This window comes from Spironucleus salmonicida, chromosome 1, assembly GCF_000497125.1.
Source record: "Spironucleus salmonicida strain ATCC 50377 chromosome 1, whole genome shotgun sequence".
In the NCBI taxonomy this organism is placed as follows: domain Eukaryota; phylum Fornicata; order Diplomonadida; family Hexamitidae; genus Spironucleus; species Spironucleus salmonicida.
The window spans coordinates 1,613,288-1,635,501 of record NC_090596.1 but is presented as its reverse complement, the minus strand read 5'-3'; the positions used below and the strand labels follow the sequence as shown (position 1 = coordinate 1,635,501).

General features: G+C 28.4%; 14 protein-coding genes across 14 annotated transcripts; 5 read left to right on the top strand and 9 right to left on the bottom strand. All coding sequences in view use genetic code 6, as the record gives it.

The window, feature by feature from the left end:
- Window positions 1-313: 313 nt before the first annotated feature.
- Window positions 314-2,119, top strand: SS50377_21132 (uncharacterized protein; the record flags this gene model as incomplete). The annotated part of the gene is made up of 1 exon (XM_067905069.1): window positions 314-2,119. The coding sequence occupies one exon, from the start codon at window positions 314-316 to the stop codon at window positions 2,117-2,119; it is 1,806 nt and encodes a 601-aa protein (XP_067768551.1).
- A 521-nt stretch (window positions 2,120-2,640) lies between these two features.
- On the bottom strand, window positions 2,641-3,474 carry SS50377_21131 (U3 small nucleolar ribonucleoprotein MPP10; the record flags this gene model as incomplete). The annotated part of the gene is made up of 1 exon (XM_067905068.1): window positions 2,641-3,474. The coding sequence occupies one exon, from the start codon at window positions 3,472-3,474 to the stop codon at window positions 2,641-2,643; it is 834 nt and encodes a 277-aa protein (XP_067768550.1).
- A 72-nt stretch (window positions 3,475-3,546) lies between these two features.
- SS50377_21130 (WD domain, G-beta repeat-containing protein) lies at window positions 3,547-6,183 on the top strand (the record flags this gene model as incomplete). The annotated part of the gene is made up of 1 exon (XM_067905067.1): window positions 3,547-6,183. One exon carries the CDS (start codon window positions 3,547-3,549, stop codon window positions 6,181-6,183), a length of 2,637 nt encoding a protein of 878 aa, XP_067768549.1.
- A 77-nt stretch (window positions 6,184-6,260) lies between these two features.
- On the top strand, window positions 6,261-6,977 carry SS50377_21129 (uncharacterized protein; the record flags this gene model as incomplete). Its single annotated transcript, XM_067905066.1, has 1 exon — window positions 6,261-6,977. The coding sequence occupies one exon, from the start codon at window positions 6,261-6,263 to the stop codon at window positions 6,975-6,977; it is 717 nt and encodes a 238-aa protein (XP_067768548.1).
- A 239-nt stretch (window positions 6,978-7,216) lies between these two features.
- On the bottom strand, window positions 7,217-7,606 carry SS50377_21128 (uncharacterized protein; the record flags this gene model as incomplete). The annotated part of the gene is made up of 1 exon (XM_067905065.1): window positions 7,217-7,606. The coding sequence occupies one exon, from the start codon at window positions 7,604-7,606 to the stop codon at window positions 7,217-7,219; it is 390 nt and encodes a 129-aa protein (XP_067768547.1).
- Window positions 7,607-10,232: 2,626 nt separating this feature from the next.
- SS50377_21127 (20S proteasome alpha subunit 3) lies at window positions 10,233-10,973 on the bottom strand (the record flags this gene model as incomplete). The annotated part of the gene is made up of 1 exon (XM_067905064.1): window positions 10,233-10,973. The coding sequence occupies one exon, from the start codon at window positions 10,971-10,973 to the stop codon at window positions 10,233-10,235; it is 741 nt and encodes a 246-aa protein (XP_067768546.1).
- A 53-nt stretch (window positions 10,974-11,026) lies between these two features.
- Window positions 11,027-12,175, bottom strand: SS50377_21126 (U3 small nucleolar RNA interacting protein; the record flags this gene model as incomplete). Its single annotated transcript, XM_067905063.1, has 1 exon — window positions 11,027-12,175. The coding sequence occupies one exon, from the start codon at window positions 12,173-12,175 to the stop codon at window positions 11,027-11,029; it is 1,149 nt and encodes a 382-aa protein (XP_067768545.1).
- Window positions 12,176-12,227: 52 nt separating this feature from the next.
- Window positions 12,228-13,634, bottom strand: SS50377_21125 (Glycerol kinase; the record flags this gene model as incomplete). Its single annotated transcript, XM_067905062.1, has 1 exon — window positions 12,228-13,634. The coding sequence occupies one exon, from the start codon at window positions 13,632-13,634 to the stop codon at window positions 12,228-12,230; it is 1,407 nt and encodes a 468-aa protein (XP_067768544.1).
- A 90-nt stretch (window positions 13,635-13,724) lies between these two features.
- SS50377_21124 (Phosphatidate cytidylyltransferase) lies at window positions 13,725-14,540 on the bottom strand (the record flags this gene model as incomplete). Its single annotated transcript, XM_067905061.1, has 1 exon — window positions 13,725-14,540. One exon carries the CDS (start codon window positions 14,538-14,540, stop codon window positions 13,725-13,727), a length of 816 nt encoding a protein of 271 aa, XP_067768543.1.
- A 54-nt stretch (window positions 14,541-14,594) lies between these two features.
- Window positions 14,595-15,023, top strand: SS50377_21123 (TB2/DP1, HVA22 family protein; the record flags this gene model as incomplete). Its single annotated transcript, XM_067905060.1, has 1 exon — window positions 14,595-15,023. One exon carries the CDS (start codon window positions 14,595-14,597, stop codon window positions 15,021-15,023), a length of 429 nt encoding a protein of 142 aa, XP_067768542.1.
- Window positions 15,024-15,057: 34 nt separating this feature from the next.
- On the top strand, window positions 15,058-17,022 carry SS50377_21122 (EXS family protein; the record flags this gene model as incomplete). Its single annotated transcript, XM_067905059.1, has 1 exon — window positions 15,058-17,022. One exon carries the CDS (start codon window positions 15,058-15,060, stop codon window positions 17,020-17,022), a length of 1,965 nt encoding a protein of 654 aa, XP_067768541.1.
- A 1,118-nt stretch (window positions 17,023-18,140) lies between these two features.
- SS50377_21121 (Flap endonuclease 1) lies at window positions 18,141-19,181 on the bottom strand (the record flags this gene model as incomplete). The annotated part of the gene is made up of 1 exon (XM_067905058.1): window positions 18,141-19,181. The coding sequence occupies one exon, from the start codon at window positions 19,179-19,181 to the stop codon at window positions 18,141-18,143; it is 1,041 nt and encodes a 346-aa protein (XP_067768540.1).
- Window positions 19,182-19,249: 68 nt separating this feature from the next.
- On the bottom strand, window positions 19,250-21,757 carry SS50377_21120 (uncharacterized protein; the record flags this gene model as incomplete). The annotated part of the gene is made up of 1 exon (XM_067905057.1): window positions 19,250-21,757. The coding sequence occupies one exon, from the start codon at window positions 21,755-21,757 to the stop codon at window positions 19,250-19,252; it is 2,508 nt and encodes an 835-aa protein (XP_067768539.1).
- A 55-nt stretch (window positions 21,758-21,812) lies between these two features.
- Window positions 21,813-22,193, bottom strand: SS50377_21119 (Myb-like DNA-binding domain-containing protein; the record flags this gene model as incomplete). The annotated part of the gene is made up of 1 exon (XM_067905056.1): window positions 21,813-22,193. The coding sequence occupies one exon, from the start codon at window positions 22,191-22,193 to the stop codon at window positions 21,813-21,815; it is 381 nt and encodes a 126-aa protein (XP_067768538.1).
- Window positions 22,194-22,214: the final 21 nt, after the last annotated feature.

Sequence of the window (22,214 nt, the reverse complement as noted above, 5' to 3'; positions counted from 1 at the left end):
TATACTATTAAATATTATATTATTATAATTATTAGTAAATATGAAATTGATTTGGCCAGATGCGACAATTACAGAAATTAATGCTTAACTTCCAATGTAAAGTTGCAAAATACTTAAGTTAATAAATATATAATACAATTTGTAAGATTTATTTATTTTTTAACTATTTTAAAATGGAATTTTGATTACATTGGATGCAGAAATTATTTAAGATAATCATTTAACAATTAAACCTGTACGCCTCAATTTAATTGATAGTTTAAAGATTAAAGATTCGTTTATATTACTATAATGTTTTACTTATGCATTTAAAATGTATTAAACTTCAAAATGGATATGTTCCGACGTGCTAAATATACAGATTCTTACAATTTTGAAATAAATTTAAGTATTAGATGCAAGTATCGTTGATGATGTTAGCATGTTAGTCCCAGAAAAATAAAGAGCTACACATGTATATTTATTAAATAGAGTAAGAGTAGAAACCTATGTAGAATCTAACTAATTGCATGATTTGCATTTAAAGTTTATATAACTTATCGTCAAATCTCCTTATATAAATCTAGTTTTTTATCCCGTTTTGGATATTACTTAAAATTGGACATCATTTTTAGGGTTATCGTATGATGGAATAACTTTAATAGATTAAGAATTGGGTAATGCATATCTATTTTTCCCTTTTGAATATTTTACTGCAAATTATTTTGGTGATAATGAAATTAATATTATAATTAAAAAATAATTAAGATCGGTAATATAGTAATTAAAGCCTTTAATCGTTAATGATACTACTACATAATTTATCTAAGAATAACCTTTATCAGCTAAAATACGTGATTTTGTTGTTAATACTACAAAGAAAATAGATTTACCAATTGTATCTAAGCTATTAGAGGAAGGAAAATCTAATAAAAGTTTTGAAAAAATAGTTCAATTTAAAATTGATCAAAGCCACAAATATATTGATGATCCTGTATTAGTTTAACCTGATACTGAGTCTGAAATTTTAGCTACTAATGATATTTTGAATGTTAGAGAAACTTTGTAAATAAGATTTAAAAATGTCAATATTGCATCTGCCATATTTTAATATATTAATTATTGTTAGTAAAGTGCTTTACTAAATACAGCATTTTAGCCAGTAAGAAACTATAGAATTATGTCCAGTTCGACTTTAGAATTATTTAAACAAATATATTTCAATAATTGTATTAAATGTTGTGTTAGTCCTTCAATTTCCCTAATAAAGAAAATAGATGATATATTAGACTCTAATAATGGTTAAACATTTCATGATTTTGAATTTATTAAAGAAAAATTAACGAATTTATCGCTTAGAGCCTTGATTTTATCGCTCATCCATACTTTTGAATTTGATCCCGAATCAGGCATATTTTGTATTAATACAGTATAGACAAATAATTAAATTAGGATTAAAACATGGAAATATTCATAAAATTGTAATTAAGAACATGGAGTTTTACGATATTTTAGAGGAGGATAAGGAACTCCATATGATCCATTTGTTCCGATGATAACCACAATAAAGAAAAATTTAATGGTGTCTAGATTTAGTTTAGTATAGAATGAGTTTTCTTCTTTGTAATGGATAGGAGAAATTTCAAAATTATTTGCAATTCAAGTTATTTAGTAGTAGCTATTAGTAGTAGAAATTAGTGATAATTTGACACTAAATAAAGGCGTAATAGTATTAGCTGATTAACTTCATAAGATTAAAAATTTGAAAGCATTGCATATTAACTAGCTTTAAATTAAGTAAACTGGAGTGTTGTGTTTGTTGTATTTACTAGATTCTACTAATATATACTTACAGTAATTAAGTTTGTAAGATGCGTAAATATCTTCAAGATCTGCTTGGCTGTAATTAGGAATATATATAGGTAGATGCATTAAAAAATTTGAAAAATTTGAAAAGTTAGATTTGAGTGGCTGTAAAATTACATAATAGCATATATAAAGTTTCATACAAGGATTATAGTAAGGGCGTGGAAATAAAGAAACAATAATTTAAGAATTAGTTGCAAGAAAGTGCATAGTCTAATAAGATATGCTTGTTCATGAAATGTTAATTAACATATCATCTAAGCTGATAATTTGATTTATATTATATCTTATTTATTACATATTGAATTTCAAAAATGAAGTAAATAGAGTTATAACTATTGCAAATGGCTCAAGCACATGAAATGTGTTTAATGAACAAAATAATTGAATTAGATTAAAAGTTATAGACAGTTTCGTTAAAGTTATCAATCGGATAAATTAGTAATTTATAAAATCAGTTTTTACTAAATAAAGGGTTTCTTCAAGAATATCTGAACCATTCAGTAAATAAATTATAGAGATTTGAACCTACAACATACATGAAAAAATTAGATCTTAAAATCAATGATTCCACTACATCCATATAGTTTGATTCTATTTTCGTTGAAGATAAACTTAAGCTAAATGAGTTTAAAAGAAATTTTATTAATTAAACGATTAAATAGGAAATATAATAACTTAAATTAAAAAAGTCCACTAATAAAAATTAGATTAATTCTCTTAAAAACTATATAGAATTACTCATCATTGAGAATAATTAGTTACGACAATAATTAAGCCATTTGATGGAATGAATCACTTCACGATCATGTATTACACAAAATAACTGCGAAGCTCAGCTTCAAGCTCTTAAACTGCTTATTTAACCTCGTTTCTTAATTCTTTAATTGCAGCTGTTAACTCAACTCTTTAACCTTATACTTCTATGTCAATAACATCGCCAAGTGCTTTTGCTGATTTACTAAATGAAACCTTCTCTTTTTCTTTTTCCATAATATTTTATATATAAACAGGATTGTCAAACTTTTTATCTAAAATTCTGAGTTTAATTAATTCTTCAATTTATGCATTAATTTAAGCATCAATTTCTAATGGAAGCTTCCTTTTAACATCAAATTCTGGCATATCATGCAATAATGCATCTTCCGGCCTCTGTGCAGATGTAACTTCACCTGAAAATTTCCAATCTTTTGGGGCTACCAACGCTTCCTCAGTTTACGAAATTAGTTTAATCAATTTCTATCTTGATTCTTAGTACGGAGTAAGTTATACTTCTGATTCTGATTCCGATTCTCCCATTTCTAACGCCAAAGCTGCCTCATTTTAGTTATTATTGGGATCAAAGGCGTTAAAGTTAGATTCTAGATTCTCTTCTTCAGCTCCAAATTCTTCTTCACCTATTTCTACTGATTATTCATTTTATTATTCTTCATTCACAAATTATTCTTCGGCGGGCTCATTTACACTAGTATCTTAGATTTTCAAAAACTCCTCATCAAAAGCTTCAATTTGATTTAATATTTAATTATACAAAGAATCAACATCTGGTATGTTAAAAATCTACTGTTATTCTAATTGAATAGGCCCTTAAATAAAATCATTGAAATAAGACTAAAGCTCATCAAACATAAAAGGAAAAGTGAAGTGTGATATAAATTATTATATAATTAATAATTAAATTACAAATCATTAATATATTTAATGAGTAAAAAACTCAAAGCTCCAACTAAAACTAACGTTGTATAACTAGTTTAAGATCAATAAAATTATACGAATCCTATAGATAATACTCCTAAAGAAGCAATATCTCCATAAATTCCAAAATAATCTCAAGTTGTTAATATAATTTAAAGCCCTCCATCTCCAATCCTTTAACTTCCATCAGAGTATGACATCTTTTATTTAGATTTATAGAACTTATACATTCCTAACAATCTTTTAAACCACAGTTCTCTTAATTAAATTTTAGTGAAAATGAAAATTATCGACAAAAACATTTAATTGGCTCCAAAATTTTATAAAACTTTCCCATCGACGCTTTAATATGAAAATACAACCAATCTTTAAAGTCTCACCTCTGAGATATCAGCTTAAATCTAACCAATTGCTTCTTAGCCTCAAATGTTCGCAGCAATGAGTAATTTCAAAGATTCCAATGGTTTATTAGCTGAATCATCCAATTTTCCAATAGGAAATAGTAGTTACTGTGACTTTGGAAATGAAAGATTAATGATTTTTGATAAAAAAGAAAATTTATAAAATTATTTCATACTTCTCGAAATATTTTAAATTCCAAGTTGGAACTATCCAAATCCACCTATTATCAGTTATATGATCTGTAAAATTTCCAATTTAGTTTTGGATCAAAAAATAGAATTTAATCTATATAAATATAATATTAGAGAAATAAAAAGTTATTTAATTGAAGACCCAAAGAATATTAAATTTGACTAAATACGTCAAATAGAGGAATTATAACTAGTTTTTAACAACAATACATATCGCAAATAAATCGGGGTTATTACTATTAAAACAGGTTTTAAGCCAGCTGACGAATTTCTTGTTAAAGATTCTATTGGTATTTAATTATGCCCGTTCTCAAAAGAATTAGCTAGTCAGAAATTTATTGAAGAACTAAATTAAGAGGTAGAATAATCTGTAGCATCTAATTAGTATTCAATAATTAATACTATTGATCCTTTAGCTATTTAGACTATGGACGATCTTTTTAATTCTTCTGCTGGGTTTATCAATTAATCTGTTTCTTTTGAGTAACAAATTAAATAGCAAGTATAGCAAATATAAAATAAAGCTTAGTGTACATTTTTTACGTCAAATTCAGTTTCTGCACTAGCAAATGCGAAGTGTGGAAATGTTGCTCTCGCTGCAGCCGCTGTTTTGGTCGATTCAGGACTGTATAATATAGTTTTATTTAATATAACGAATAGTTAATTGATTGTTTCCCTTGGAACACATTTTGGGTACGTGTATAAGATGGCTTTTAGCGACTGTGGGAACTATCTAGCATCATGTTCAGCTGATGGAACAGTTATAATTTTTGACGTATCAATGTTCGTTTTTTATGGGTTCCACTTTTGGAAGCAATTTGGAGACGCTTCATAAGCTGTGGAAGATGTTAAAAAGTAGTTAAAATTAAATATAAAATCTCCATTATAAGGGCTTATTGAAACATTTTTAAAGGATAAGATTTCTCTAAATTTCAGCTATTGTTATGGTAGTATTAGTAGAGATTTAATTGGTTTATAGATACTCACTAAGTAGATTAAAAGCGTAGGGTCAGATTTAAATTAAATACTTCAATTATAAGATTTATAGGATTAAATTGATATAACCAATTAGCTTTAAGTTTATTTTCATACAGAAGGTCTCTGTGTATACGATTTAGAATTCCTGAAACTTCCTTTAAGTCATGTTTTTACATCACTCATTCATACTAGTGAATTAGATTTTAAATTTCCTATGACCAATTTTAGACTTTTAATTGCAGGATTGAACTGCAATCTAACACTTTTACGGTACGAAAATTCAAAAATTTCTTCATAAATTGTTAACTAACATGCACATTATGTTAACTGCTTATAAGTTGAAGAAATTGGTAAAAAATGGATGATCATTAGTGCAGATAATTAGGGTGTTGTAAAGTTTACGGTACTAGACTATAATAATTAAGTGGAAGAAAAACGTATTGTTCAGCTTTTACCAGCTTTGCGTAGTTTTATTGTACTCAGAACACGAAAAAACACATTAAATTTGTTGGTCCAGTCAGGCTTTGGATAAGTTTAGCTTTACGATGACCGAGGGATGCTGATGCAAGATTATGATTTGCCAGTACATAAAAGTTTGTTACCTGGTGGTTGTAAGATGGCAAAAATTGGCTAAATAGGATATTTCTCCTCTTATGGCGGCGATTTATATGCTGTTGGAAGTGTTGGACGAATTTTATAAAAATATAGTGCGTTTGGAAGTGAATCAGGTGGTTGTGTACCATCTTGTGTTAGTTGCTCATAGATGGGAGCTGTCTTGGTAGGATATAATTCAATTGGGTAATAAACTTTAGATTAATTTTCACCTATTTTGCCTAAAATGTTATCAGTTTATCCAGTTTCGATATTTGGAATCGAATCGTAGTACAAAGTTGTAAATTGGGAAATTATTAAAACGCAATATGACGCATTAAGTTAAAATTAAAATAATACCGCTTAGAGTAATACGTTTGATGAGTTGCCAGATAGAATTGAAGAGGATGTAAAAGAAGTAGACAATATTATTCAAGAGTATATTCAGTATATTTAGGACTAAAATCTGTTACTAAAGTGACTTAAGTTTATAATATATCTAAAGTTAAACATTGTATTATTATATAACTTTATATTCTTTAATTGCTTTTTGTAAAAATGCAAACATTTTATTTAGACATTGCTAGACACAGAGACCTACCTCTTAAAAAGTTAGTTATTTTACTGAAAAATTTGTATAAAGATACAGACTTCTCTGAAGAATAAATTAGTCAAATATAATAATCGAACGAGTATTAAAATCATTTATTTATACTTAGTGTTTTTAGTTAAAACTGTAAATTAATATTTAAGATTTTAACTAAAAATAAGGTATTATATAAAGAATTTAGTTAGATTTAAAGTTAGGTGAAAGACTTCGATGAATCAATCATAAAATAAACGTAGTAAGCATTGCTAGAGCTACCTCAATCTCAATAACAGGAATATATAACACTTTTTGAAGGAATAATTAAATTTGATGATGGTTTTTTATCAATTTCTGAGAAAATTGGATAATCTAGTAATATTTTTTTCAATTAAGATAATGAAATCGACACATCCTAAATTCCAAATGAAATGAATTAAACCGTTGATGGTATAAGGTCAAAGTTATCAATAATAAACGAGCAACTTAATTATGACTTTATTTGCTAGAATATAATTGCCGTTTATCCAAAATAACAATGTATATTAGAGTTTCATTTATAGTTGAAAACTGGCCAATCAATAATTTTAAGTGCTAATTAAATATCTAAACATTAAGAACTTAGTAAGATAGTAATTTGCCTATTAGGAAGTTAATTTTTTTATACAAAAAATATTGATACAAAGTGATATTATTATACGTTATTGATATCTAAGCATAAATGCCGTTCACTATTTTAGAATAATCTTTATCTAAATAAACAGAAATTTGTGTATATTTAAGAAATAACTCTTAGATTAAAGGTATAATAAAGGCATTTGATAAACATTTTAACCTTGTGTTCTTGGAATGTTAAGTAGATAATAAAAAAATATCAAACTTTTTCTAAAGAGGAGATAATGTTGTAATGATTTAAAGTATTTGTTCATCACTATATTTCAATTGTTAACTAGACTATTCTATCGTCTAAATCATCCAAAATTTAATTCATATTTTGCTAAAACTATTACAGTTTCTACATTCTGCTTTTTTAAGATTTTTTATATTTTGGAGTTGCAACTACTTCCTCTTCATATGAAACTTATCCTATAGTTAATATAGTGTTAATTCTTTACGTTTAAGAAAGCTCTAAGTGTAAAGGCTTTAATTTCTAAGTCTGTTATTTATGCTACTATGATTTCTACGTTTACTCATGCTATATATTAGATTGAAATAGAGTAGCCCTAGTTTATTTTTTATCATTTTTTGCAATTAATTAACTAATATACAAAGTATTTGTATTATTTATCTGCTAGTCTGAAGACATAAACGTTGTCATTTAATAAAGTTTTTCTCTTTATATTTAATTATTAATAAATTACCCTTCATTTTAAATATACATATTTTTATTTGCAGATTAAATATTTTATTTTTTTTTCTTTTATTCTTCATCTGATAATTTGTAATTTACTCGAGATGTAATAAACAAATCTTGATAATTTTATACGGATATTTCGTTAGATGGAGCTAGTGTAAAAATTCCAGTTGGTTTTAAAATTTACTATAAATTTTTATTTTTATCGCTCATTCTTATATCAATAATTTAATATACATTAAAATATAAATACTCAAAATGAATATATTTTAGGTTCTTTTATTAAAGTTTCGCAATTATCTCTATTAATTAAATTAGACGCGTAAATATTAGTAAAAGTGTTTATTAATTGATTAATTTAGTAAAATATCTAATTAAAATAAGTAATTGAAAAATATAATTCAATAATATCAGATTATTTCATAATAACAAGAGTATGTATTAAGCGAGGCGAAATGTATATTATGCACAATGAATAGTATGGCCCTAAATACTATTTAACCAATCAATTAAACTGAAAATCTATGTTATCTATAAGATTAGATTTCATATCTAGAGTCTTAGATATAGATATATTAAAAACATATTTAATAGTGAATTATATTATTATTTTTGCATAATAGTAATAAGTTTTTAATAAATGGATATTTAATTTTTGGAAGAGATTATTTCATAGCTTATGCCTTATTTGTCGTAACCATAAACAAATCCTTACGTATTTAATGAGTTCTCTGCATTATTACTTAAGTTTGTTCGAATTATCCCGTTGTTTTCGATTCATACTTAGCTCAATCCATTATTAATTTTTGATGAAAAAACAAAATATTAAACGATGATTGAAAATTTATAATCTGCATTTTTCTTGCATTTTTAATAAAATAGTTTGGTTAAACATTATCTTACAGCTGCCTCTCGAGTATTTACTTCAGAATCTACATTTTATATTACAAATGAACATAAATAAATTATTTTTTCTATAAATTTAACTCGTTACTTAATTTGGTCATGGTAAAAGAGTGTTATTACTTATCTCGATATTATTAGTTATGTTTTTATGATTAATAAATCTATATCTGGTGTCTAATTTGATTATGCTAGTTTTTATTCTAAAGATTAACTCACAACAGATGTATAGCTAGAACTTATTAGTCATTACTAAATATTGTAATAGCTCTTTTAAACTGAATTAGAACGAAATGAGCAAGTAGAATATTTACTACGGTTAATAAAGTGTTCAGATATAGCTTGGCAAATAAATTTATTATATTTGAATTAAAATAGTGAAGCTAATTTCGAGAAATAGGTTTTAGCAGCATATGATAATTTGGATATTTTTGCATAATATTCATTAGTTATTATTAATTAATAATTAGCAGACCAGCGGGAAATTATAGAAGACTAAATTTAGGATATCGATATAGACGCATATTATGATTTAATGACGTAATATCAAACATTTTGTGATATTAAAAATAAATAAAAGACAATGCAGTTTCTTAAATTAAATATTTAGTAAGAAATTGTTCTTATTTTAATGTAAATATCATCGTAATGTATTGTTTAACTTTAAGATTATATATATTTAGTAACTGCCACCATATATCAGTAGTAATAGGTAAAAACTATTCCGATAACAACTAAATTTAAAATTAATAAAGATGACTAAATAAAGAAATTATTATACGATTAAAAATTTGTATTCTTTTATAATATTCTGTATAAACCATTAATGGGTAATTAAATATTAACAAATGAAACTAATATTTTTTCTGATATGTTTATGAAATTATTTTAGGTAGAGTATTTATTGCGATCAAAAAGAATAGAATAAACATCTTAACTTTCGTTAAAGAATAAACTATAAGCGGTATATGCTTTTGATCTATAGTAAACTATGTATTTTGGTATGACAAGATATTTTGATAATATAAAATTAAAAAATATTTTTGTAATATTAAAATATGCCCAGGCAATTTAATTGAAATAATAGTTCAGAATAAAAACATACTCCGATTTTGATAAGTTCATTGATGTATAAGGTATTTAAACTTCAGATATTATTTATACTCACAATTTGGCAAAATTATTTATGGATTAGTCATCTTTTGGTAGGGTTAAAGACTATTTTAAAATATAGTATATAAATTAAATGACATCTAATTTTTTGAAAGAAAGAGAAATAAAGTTATATAAGTAACCTATATTTGATTTTTTAAAGTAATCTACTTAAGAATTGCGTATATTTTCAACTAGTTCAGTCTCTTTGATCATTTCAAACAATACTTAAGTATTTATACCGTTTATTACTAATATTAAATTTACAATAGAATCCTTTTTCGACCAAGAGGAATTAGTGTAAGCATTTAGTTCAGATGAGATTGCTTAAATCGCGATTGTCTCATGGTTCTTCGAATATTATTCATAAAGTTGGAAATTGATTAAATAATTTATTAAAAAACGAGATTTATCACCCACTTATCTATAACTTATTTAAGAAATACTAAAAGATTATACATAATTCTTTAATAAAAATTAAGACACTGAGTAAGAAATTGAAGATCTTGTTTATGAATATTTATGAAAGTATGAATCACTTACTATTTTCGTTATCCTCTTCTCTATCCCCATCCTCTATAACTTGCTTACAAATTTACTCGATTTCATCATCGTTTATATATTCAATTGAGCCCTGATATTTATCGAAAGATATTAATGCTAATTCAACACCGTTTTTGTTTAAATCTTCTTTTTCCACACCTTTAGATAAAGACTATACCCCAATTTTTTTTAATTATGCTACATCAGTGATTCCATCTTTTATAAGTTATTTTATTTTAGCATTTACATCTCCTGATGCTTTACCTACTGCAGCAGCTTACCATTTTGCAACATTTCCAGAAGGATCAATTTAATAAATACCCTCAGCTCCAAGAAGTAGAGCACCAACACCATATGGACGAAGTCCCCCATATTAAGTAGCAGTTTACATAATATCAGCCATATGTACGGAAAGTCTCTAAAGTGGTACACGCTATCCGCGTTCTTGGAAATACTCTTAAGCAAAGAGACGACCCTCTTCGATCAATACATTAGCATCAGATAAAACTCCAGAAACTGCAATATAAACGGATTTATCTAGTTGTAATAGCTTTTCAGTTCTTTTTTATGCAAAAAGTGCCGGTATGCGTTTATGTGCGGCAATAAGAATTTAACTATTAAAATTAACCGCTAGAATAGTAGGGGCTGTAGCTACGGCCTTAATAGCATATTCTACTTGATGCAGTCTTCCTTCATCTGAGAATGTAGTAGTTGAGAAATCGTACTTTGACATTTAGAGGACTGATAAAATTAATTTAGACTATAATATATATAATAATCAATACTTCATTAAAATCTTCCTAATTTTTTAATCTCGACCGAACCTAACTTCCATAGCGCCAAAAAAGACTTTTCATTTCCAACATCTAACCTATCTTTAGGTTATTCTCTCCCGCCACATGCAGTTAAATATAACTCATCTTTCACAATTTCCATGCTCATACCATTAACATGACCAATGACATCAAATTAATCTATTTCAATAATATCATCACCAATAACCTACATTAATTTTATGAATCCCTTACCACCAACTGCAAAACAGCTGATACCTTCAAAACACGCAATTTTATAGCACCCAGTAGTTTCAATCTAACAAATTGCATTTTTCTTTTCATTGCTAAATAAAAATACTCCTTTTGGTCCGCAGCAGACAAATAGATTTGCATTTAAGGCCCCACAGTCGTATAAAGGGCTTTTTGCATCATAAATTAACTAACTCTATTCAATTAATGAGAAATATCGTAAACTACCATCTTCACTGGCTGCAATCACACTATTTGTTCTAGGAACTGCTCTAACACTATTAATAACTTCAGTAGGACCAAATAGAGTAAAAAGCTCAGCGCCCTCCTTTGCTGCAAAAACACGTATCTTAACCCCATCCGCGATGACTATGTTTTCCTCAGAAGCACAAACTGATGATATCTATGCGTCACAGCAAAACGTGAAAAGAGAATTGAAATTTGCATCCCGAACATTACCAATACAATCTTTTCCAATTGAAATAAATGTTCTCAAACCTGCAGAAATATCTAAAACCGCCCCAGAATGTGAAAGAGAAATAGGAAGATTGACTCGTTTTTTCATTTTTGCGAAATCATGTTTTCTTTAGGAGTGTGGTCCTCGTAACTGAGGAGCTGCATCAATGTGTTATGTTTGCTACAGATTTTCAGTATTATAAACAAGAATTTCACCAGATTTCGCTCCTAAAAGTATTTAATGCTAGAAGAATTCTATAGATGTTGGAACTGACTGTGTTTTTGGATTAATTGATACGTATTTTGAGATATTTTTCGTAAATGTAGCTAGTGACGTACCTTTGATGTGTGATATTTTCTCTTAGAGTGCCTATTTCTTGATCTCGACTCCGTGAGATTGGAATGTGTCAAGAATTTGCCTGGCAGCTTCTCTACGCGCTTTGTCGATGTTCATTAAAGGGAATGGAAAATAAATTTATATATTAATATACATCAAGTATTAAAAATCAGAGCTAACTTAAATGTACGAGATCATTTAAGGAATCTTTTTGAACCCATGATTTAGGCTCATAAGATGTAGTCTTAGTATTTTAATCTTAAAACTATATGTCTAGCGTTTCTCCTGCCAATCTTCCAGCTCCAATGGCTGTAGCTTCAGTATCACCTTTAATTACTTAAATTTGGCATATACTACCTAATAGTTAGCAGAAGTTGCCACTTTTTGTCACTCCACCACCAACAGTTAACTTTTTTGCTTTGAAATCCTCACAAACACGCTTAATCTATAAGCAAATGCCTTCTGCTACGCTTTTAATGAGGTCTGGTTTAAATGTTTGTACAGAGATATTTTTAAAACAAAATCTAGCATTAGATGCCCAAAATGGTGCCAATAAACCTGAAAGTGCTGGTAAACATGAAACTGGTGTATCTATAAGTAAAGCAGAATCTATTTCCTCAAAATTATCTATTACTTTCAAGTTCTTAAGAAATTCAAATGCAGCCCCAGCTGTAGTGACAGAACCTTCTAAGGCATACTACGGTTACTAATTTTGTTTTTAATAAAATATTGTTGTTATGTAATCTTTCGATAGTACTAAATCTTATCCAGAATTAACTAGTAAAAATGCTCCAGTACCAAATGTACACATTGCATCATTCTTTTAAAAGGATTTATGACCATACAAAGCAGCTTATTAATCTCCTAAAACAGCTGTTATTTTAATACCTTTGAATGGATAAATAGATATAGCACAAAAATTAGAGCCAGATGGATGAATGGTAGGAAGTACATCACGATTTACTTTAAAAATTTTAAGTAGTCTATCATCATAATCTAATGTTTAGAGATTGAGCAATAGCGTTCTAGATGCATTAGACACATCTGTTTTAAATTAAGGTTTATCATACTACGAGAGCTTGAATATCAAATATGCATCAATTGTTCCAAATATGCATGTTTTATTGGTAACCGCTTATGCTATATCCTATATATTCTCAATTAGCCACCTTATTTTCATACCAGTAAAATAGGTACTAACAGGGAGCCCTGTTATCTATTTTATATCTATATTTTACTCTTCTAACTCCTTTGCAACCACTGCAATTAAATCTTAGGTACGAGTGTCGCACCATACAATTGCATTATGTAAAGGACGCCCAGTATATTTATCCCAACAAATAACTGTTTCTCTCTGATTTGTAATTCCACAGCATTTTATATCTTATTCATACTGTTATAACTAAGTGAGACAATATTAAATATTAGTAAATATTTCTTCTGGGTCATGTTCTAGCCAGCCAGGTTAAGTTGATATTTATTTATGTGACCTTTATTATGATTCTATAATATCTAAATTATCATTTAAAACAAGAACTCTAGATGATGTAGTTCCCTGATCGATAGAAATAATCATTCTAAAATAATAATCTCTAAATAAATATTATAATATTTATTTACTTTTAAAACAAATAAACTTGTGAATCTTATGAAATATTCAAATCCATCATTCATTAAACGCCAAAGCACACCACGCAAAATAGCTAACTGAGAAAGTCAAAATTTGGCAATCTAACCTATCCAAAAACCCACCATGTCCAGGAATAACCTTTCCAAAATCTTGTATTCCACAACTTCTTTTTACTAATGACCCAAAAAATCCACCTATTGGTGCAACTGTAGCAACAAAAATAGCCTAAACAGCAACTACTTCAAGCAATTATTAATCTGCTTAGATCATTAAATTACAGACTAAATATACAGGTTTTGCTAAACATAATGTGAATACTCCCCCACCAACGAAACCTTCCCAGGTCTTAGATGGCGAAAGAGTAATAAGTTTATGCTTTCCAAAGAGTTTTCCACAAAAATATGCAAAAGAATCATTGATAATTACAAGAAATAGTTACGTTAAAAACAAAGTTGGTTAATTAAGAATAAGAAAATGACCAATTGTTATGAGAATTCCAGAAATAAATGAATTGAGAAGAAATCTGACGAAAGTAGCAAGGCAATTAGCTGGTGATCCTTTCAATGAAAAAATTATGGTTAAACTAATGAAAGAAAATATAATAACTGCAATCAAAGCGGGTAAATACTATTCAATAAATAATGATGATGTAAAAATAGCCAAAGAAACCGCCCCAATCAATTCTCTGAGTTTAAAAAATTGACTAGAAATAGGAATTGATGAAATTTCGTGTATAATCATCAACTATGAGCAAATCATTAAGGTTATTAACCCTATTCGTTAGTAATATATAGATACAATCAGGATTACTCCCATAGCGATAGAAGATATTATTCTTTACGTGAATGACATAATTTAAAGTGAAAGCAACTTATTTATTTAGTAATTATACAATATATCGCTAAAATGATTGAAAAAATGCCTTTCTATATTTAGTAAATCTATGCATTGATCATACCTATGTATAGATCTGTAAAATTTCTATAAAAGCGAAAACTATCAAAGCCCCTACTTACTTATTGGGCTATTTATGGTTTATTTTTAGTCTTAGAAAAAACGTTTGGATTTATTGTTTATGTTCCTTTTTATATGGTTTTCAAATTCTATTTGCTAATATGGCTGATTTAGTCTAGAGGATCTGAGTTTATATATCAAAAGTTCATATAGCCTTATGTAGAGGTTGCTGTTAGTGTTGTTGAGGATTAAGAATATAGAAAAGCTGCTATATAAAAAAGTAAAACACTAGTTATAGACGTAGGTAGTACAATCAATGAATCGTTGTTAACTCCATTAAGAAAAACTCCTCTTGGTTAAAAATTTGTTAGATTTGAATGATATTTTAATTATATTATAATTGTTTTTAATTCAAATGAAATTTGGAGAACAACTCAAAGAAAACTTAGTACCAGAATGGGCATCATAATATATGGAGTATGATTAGCTAAAGATTATTATAGACTCAATGACATCAAATTAGAATGATAATATTAGCTTATAGAGGCTTGCAGAACATTTTGAATTTATTTTCAATTAAAATCTTCACAAAGTCTAAGATTTTTATTCTACTGTATTAATAAAATAGGAAGGTCTTGTATAAGATTTATTTTTTTAAGTTTAATTGATAGCTGGTACTAAAAATTCTTAAAAATATTCTCATACAATTTCATAAAACTGTCAAGAGTTATTTAAATCTTTAAACATGGTATAAAGTTATGGCTCACTTAATGCTATAGGGTTTCGTAAAATTTACAAAAAATACAAAAAGAACTCAAATATAGCATTAAATATAAATATTGACTAAGTTTTATTAACGTCTCGTATTAATGATAATTCCTTAATAGATGCAGCGTAAACAAAACTATAAATTGCATTTATGCATCTACATTCACTACCTGATATAAAAACTGCTCGAAAGCTATTATAAAATTACTAATTATCATCTTAAAATATTACAAAGATTAGAAATAAGACCTCGATTTAATTTGGTTTTGTACTAGGCGTGTCTATTATATTTTTTATGTGTTATATTGATATTTAACTGTTTGAAGGGACATAATATGATATGCCTGATATATCTAATTTAATTTTGAGATTTTATTTAATATTATTTGTGCTTATTTTTGGATTAGCGACAATGATTTCTATATTTGAATATAAGAAAATTAATTATATTTTTATAATGGAACTTCCTGCATCAAAGGTAACAAATGGATATAGAAAAACTTACTATTTAGCTTTTGTAGTATTATTTTTTGTGTCTTTAATAGGGATATTTTCTACAACGACTTCAGTTACATAAAATAGTTATAAAGTACCATTACCATTTAGCCAAGCTATATTATTTATTGCTGATTAGCTTAGTGCAATCTATTGGGTTGCGTTTCCGTTTTATTTTTTATTTTTATACTAGTTATATTAATTAGTAAGAATTTAAACAGGTCATAGTCAGATAGCTAGGTTTGTATTTATTATAAATTATAAGCTATTAACACCTTGGCTACATAGGGTTACTTTTCCTTTATTTTTTATAGCAGATATTTTCACCTCAATGACAGGTGTTATCTCAGATTTTATTTAAATAGTATCATTATAGTATGCTCCGGATTATCTAGTTTTTGTTGGTATAAATATTCCAAATGTTATACGCATAATTTAATAAGTCAGAAGATTTATTGATACAAAGTTATTTTATCCTCATATAGTTAATTTAATGAAATATCTAATTAGCATACCAAGTAATTTAATAGTTATTGAGATTATTAGTTCAAACAAACCTGCATATTGGATAATTATTTGTATAAAGTTATTTGAGACAATTTTTAAGTTATATTGGGATATATTTGAAGATTTTTCATGTTTTAGTGGCGGAACAGGTGGTAGAGCATTCAAATAATCACCCGAGAAATGGAAAAATAAAATTATATTAAGGCGGCCATCATCATTTTAAGTTTATTAGGTTGTGCTAATATTGTTATTTGATATTATTACTAGATTTACATGGGTAATTCCAGTATTTTATGACTCTCCAGATACTAGTCATGTATGGTATGGTATTTGGGTATAATCTGTTGAAATAATACGCAGATTTATCTGGGGTCTATTGAGATTAGATAATTAATAAGCAACAAATTGTGAAGATCTTTTGGCCACACGATATGTACCAGTATTACTTAGTATGAATGAGAGGATGGAAATGAAAGTAGCTGCGTAGTTCTAATAAAATTAGTAAGAGGATTGTGCTAGACTAACAAGAGTAGATACCATGAATATTACAGATGAAATGGTAAACACTACAAGGTAAAGCAGGATATCTTAACAAATCTAGCATGAGTGATGCATAAATTAAGTGATATTTATACATTATAACCTTCTTTTATTAATATCTTGTTAATAATCTTTATTAACAGAAGGATTCACGGTAAATATTTATGTTGGAGCTTTTATATTGTTAAGTTAATAATAAATTAATAGATGTAATTTTTAGATTTTACTTGTAATAAAATTAATACTATTTAGTTCACATATTAAAGTTATTGTACATAAGTTATCTTGTTAATTACACGATGGTAATATCCTAAAAATAAATTAATGATCTTATATATTTCACTTATTATCTTTACTTTAGGATATAGATTTACTAAGCTATAAATATATTATTACAGAAAATTAAAAGATACGTTTTCTAGATACCGAGGATATAGAAAATATTATCTTGCTATAAATTTAGATTGTTTTGGTAAGATTAAATTCACAACATGTAGTAAAAAATATATAGAATACACATTTACATTTATTAAATGCTATGCAATTATAATTTATATATTTATTTACACATACAAATTTTAATAAAGTCATGTAGTCTTTGTGACTAGGATTACATAGGATTGCCTTACCGTATTGCATAAGTTGTAATATTTTAATAATAAATTATATCTTATTCACTCGATTTTACAATTAGAATATGACAGTATTAAACAAATACTTAGGTTCAACTTAAAATAATTGATATATACGTATACTTTTTAAAAATTCTATTCATCGTATTATATATAATACAAGTAAAAGTAAAAAATGAAAGTATTTGTGACTGCTACCCAGTTATTCAATTAACTATTGGTTGAAGATATCTTAGTATCATTTAGTTTTATAATATAATTATTAAATATAAATTCTATTGATCAAAACATTATACCATTACATTTTGCATTTTCATTGAAACAATAAATTATACTAATATTTAATTAAGAAAAATCAAAGTAAAAAGTGATTTATGATCTTTTCGACAAAGATTTTCTCACATCACTCGATTTAGAATAAACTTTTATGGTCCTGGCTTCAAATTGGTCTTCCTCTTAATCATATATAATTGAGAGAATCGCAGATAAACCTGCCGATTATCTCAGGTTTGAAAAGCTATACAAACATTTTTAAGGAAAAAAACACATAGACTGATCACTTTATCTTCTTAATAAACCCACTTAGTGTAGTTTATTTAATTGATTTTTTTGAGTTTATATATTTTGTAATTTTCTGTTTAGCGTTATTAACGTCAAATTGCATCTCATCAACTAAAAACGCAACTAATTCTTTCTCTTTTGGCGCTGAAAATTTGAGCCCCAAATCAATTTTTAATTCATTTGTCGAAAAAAATATTTCCCGCGCAATAGCAACGCTCTTCAAATAACCCTCTAGATCCTCAATTTTCTCGCCAAACCCACTTTCAAGTATCTCGTCAATGCTGTTGTATTTTTGCATCAAATTGAACGCAGTTTTCACTCCCACGCCAGGAATCGTATCCGTGTAATCACAGCCCATGAGGATGCACAGATCGACGAATTTCTCAGGCTCCATATTGAGCTCCGACAGTACCTTTGCGAATTCAATTTGCACCACTTCCTTGTCGGTTCCGATGTTCTTGACGAAGAGCGGGCACTGGTGCGCCACGACGTCAAGGTCGCTGCTAGCGACCGCCGAGCAGAGCCCAGATTTCGCCATTTGGACGCACAAAATTTCGGCCTCGCCGTCTGCGCGCACGCACGGAATGCCCATTAGCTCCAGCAGCTTAATCGCCTGCGCCCCGATTTCGGGGGTCACGCGAACGGCTCGCTTTGCGTACTTGAGCGCCTCGGAAACATTCCCCTCCTCTTTAGCTTTTTCGGCCTTCTCCGAATTTCGCTTTTTCGCTTCTTTGCGCTTCAGGAGCTCACCGCTTTTAGCGTCGCCGGCCGCGCCGTCGAACACGAAAATCGGCTTCACCCCGGCCTCCGCGAGTCGCGTACAGCGTGAAATGATCCCTATGATGTGCGATGTTGGCTCGTTCTTGCTGTTCGTGAGCGGCTGGCCGTCGCGCGTGACGATTGTCGTCAGAAACTGGTACAGAAGGACAGACGCGTCGATTGCGACCTTTTGGTTCACAAAATTCTGGGTTGAGGAAGGCTGGACTGCCGTTGGTGCGTGGGATTGCAGCAGCTTAAACAGGTCTTTGATACCCATTAAAGTGGAGGGGGTGCTTTGGAGGGTCTGGAAGGATGTTGATTTCTGGTGAAAAATGGGGAATTGAGTCACTTCATTGATGATTTCACGTGCTTGTGTCTGAGGTTTGTGTAATCGTTGAAATTTACCTTATCGTCGCCATAGATAATGTTCAATTCAACGTACTCGTTTAGATTATCTAGACGAGTATATGCCTTAGATAGCGCTTTCTAGAACTACTTTTATGTAAGCTATGGTAGCGTAGGATCTGCAACCAACAATTTGAATTTTTCTTGCTCTTTCAACTTTTTAATATCAATAACTTCGTCGTGTTTGGTCTTAGAAACTCTATCTATTGTTCTAGGTTACATATATTTAGGTTTTGGGCCTTTTTTCAATGGAGAATCCGCCCTATTAGATGGAATATATGGAGGAAGTTCTGAATTTTTCTATGGTACCAGTTTTTAATTATTTTGTTTTACCTAAGGAGTTGCATCAGAGAAATTTTGAGAAAATTATGAGTGTTCGGGTCCTGATTAATACCCTGTTTTAGAGCCATATCCAGAATCGTATCCAGAACCATACCCAGTATCATACCCGGACTCATATTCTGAATTAGTATTACCCTGTTGAGAATCCAAATCTGTATCTTACTTACTACTCCGAATAGACTAAGACTATTCTTATTTTTACGTTTCTTATACAGATTATGATTATTCCGGCCGCGTTGATGTATCATCTAACTCCATGTTTTATGATTAGTGGGTTGAACTATCTAGAAATATACTATCGTTCTACTCCGATGAAAATTATTATTCTACAAAAGAGGGCTGACAAGAAGTGTGTGCTGAATTAGATACTGAACTTTATTATTAATTTTAAGACAATGAACCATTGCTTTATATAATTATTTAATCGTCAAAATTCATAGATTGATATCCGCTAAAATCTTATTGATTATCGTCTTCCCTTTATAGTTCTATTTATGGTGTTTAATATAAATCTGCATACTACTCTTATCTCTTTCCTGCTTTTAAATAGTTAGCTTTTATTTATTTTTTCTTATTTAAATCTTATATTTTAAGAGACTATGAATTATCTATTGTTCTTAGAATAGGAGGAATATAATGTTTGTATGGTTCTTAAGGTGATTGACTAGCCTTCAGAATGCTCTCATTAACGATTTTAAAAACTCCAGAAAGCTCTGTTTTTCTACTTTCTAGTATTTATTTATTATCAACAACTCTTTATATTTTTTTTCTCAATACCTCTTCTTCACTTCTTAAATTTCTTCTCTCTTAATGGATATTATTTATATTTTCTGTTACTAACACTTTACTGGCTTCAAGCATATTCTTATTAGCCATATCGATATTGCCTTAAAGACTCATTTAGTCTACATTAAATAAAGCACTGTCGGTGGATAGTAAGTGAGCGTTCTATATTTTAACCTCTAGTTCTTACGGTTTTTATTTTGGGGCGATATCAGAGCGAAGTTTTGGAGACCATGTCTTATCTGCCAAAAATTCTTACTATTTAGCAATGAAAAGAATTTTTTCGTCAGGGTTCATTTACGATTATTAGTGATGGATTAGGTTAATAACCTGATTATTTGTTAGTCTACCATCAATATTAAGGATGTTTTAATTATAAGTTTTAGAAACATATAAAGGTAGATTTGTATTTTTGAGTAAATTATTAGATTGTACTTATTGTGCAACTTCTAATTCTATTGAGTCATCTTTTTACAACTTACATAAACATATGTCACAAATTCTTCTGCTAGGATTTTCATCTTTATGACATGCGCATCGACATTTACCATCTACAAAATACTAATGGTTACTGATCTTTTAAACGTTTTTTAGCATTCTTTCCGATGTTTTATCTAAAAATGTACTATTAACTGCAAAATCCAAATGATCTTATTTGTAATTTTTATGAGTTACAATGGTTGTTTTTCTTGTCCCTTGGGTTTCAATAACTTTTTTACTTTTTTCTAAGCTCTTTTACTTAACAGCTTCTTAATATTCTTGTACCTACACTACTCTGAGTGGAATTCTATTATCTAGTAAGTCTAATTAGTCTTCTTAGTCTCGAACATATGCATTTGGATCTTTACTATAAACAAAATTTTAAGTTTTTGGTAGTTCAAATACTGTTGGCTTTAATTCAATTTTTCCATTAATGTTAATTGCTTCACGCTTTTAAGCGATTTGTACTTCACCTAAATTAATCTTAGGTGATTCTAACCCTAATTTTCTACTAAAATTATCAACTATATTAAAAGCTCGCGAATGTTTTTAAATATATGCATCAGCTTATTGTATTTCTATAGGAACTTCTTATAGTTAGGCTAAATTTTAATTTTTTCTTAATTTTTACATTGAATATTCCATTTCACTGTTAATAATTGTAGATTCATACGGGTTTGACACAGCAACATCAGGTGTCAAGTTTTATAGTGTCTTTGAAACAAAAGACTATGTTTTAGCTTATTTATAAGCTATATTTGCATCTAATATATGTTTTTATAGAGTGTTTTTTAAAGCTATAGCTTCTGATTTGTCTAAAAAATATTATGTTGGTTTTGACATTTGCAATTTTAACTAATAAACCTAATACTATATAGTAAAAAATGAATTTATTAACTCACCAGTAATTGTTCTCCAAATCTAATTCAAAGGCTGAACAAGTTTCATAATTGCACATATATTAAGGTTGAAAATTTTCCTCATTTTATTAGTGCACTTATGGAACATATGTGCTTTAAAAATCTAACCAATTAACATCTATTTCACGACTTGGAGATCTTTGACGAGGAGTAGATGTAGTAGAAAGCGCAACCTTCTCTTAGGTCTCTTAATGTTTTCTAAGCTAGTAATACTTGTTTTTGATTTATAATGGTTTGAAATTTTTGTAAAATTTTTTCGTTAAGATTTTCCAATTGGTTCCGTGTATTTTAACATGCTCTAACAACTATTATGCTTCGCTTTCAGTCCATTTATGATAAAAATCTGGCACTGTCATCATTTGGGGAATGGGGTTATAGTA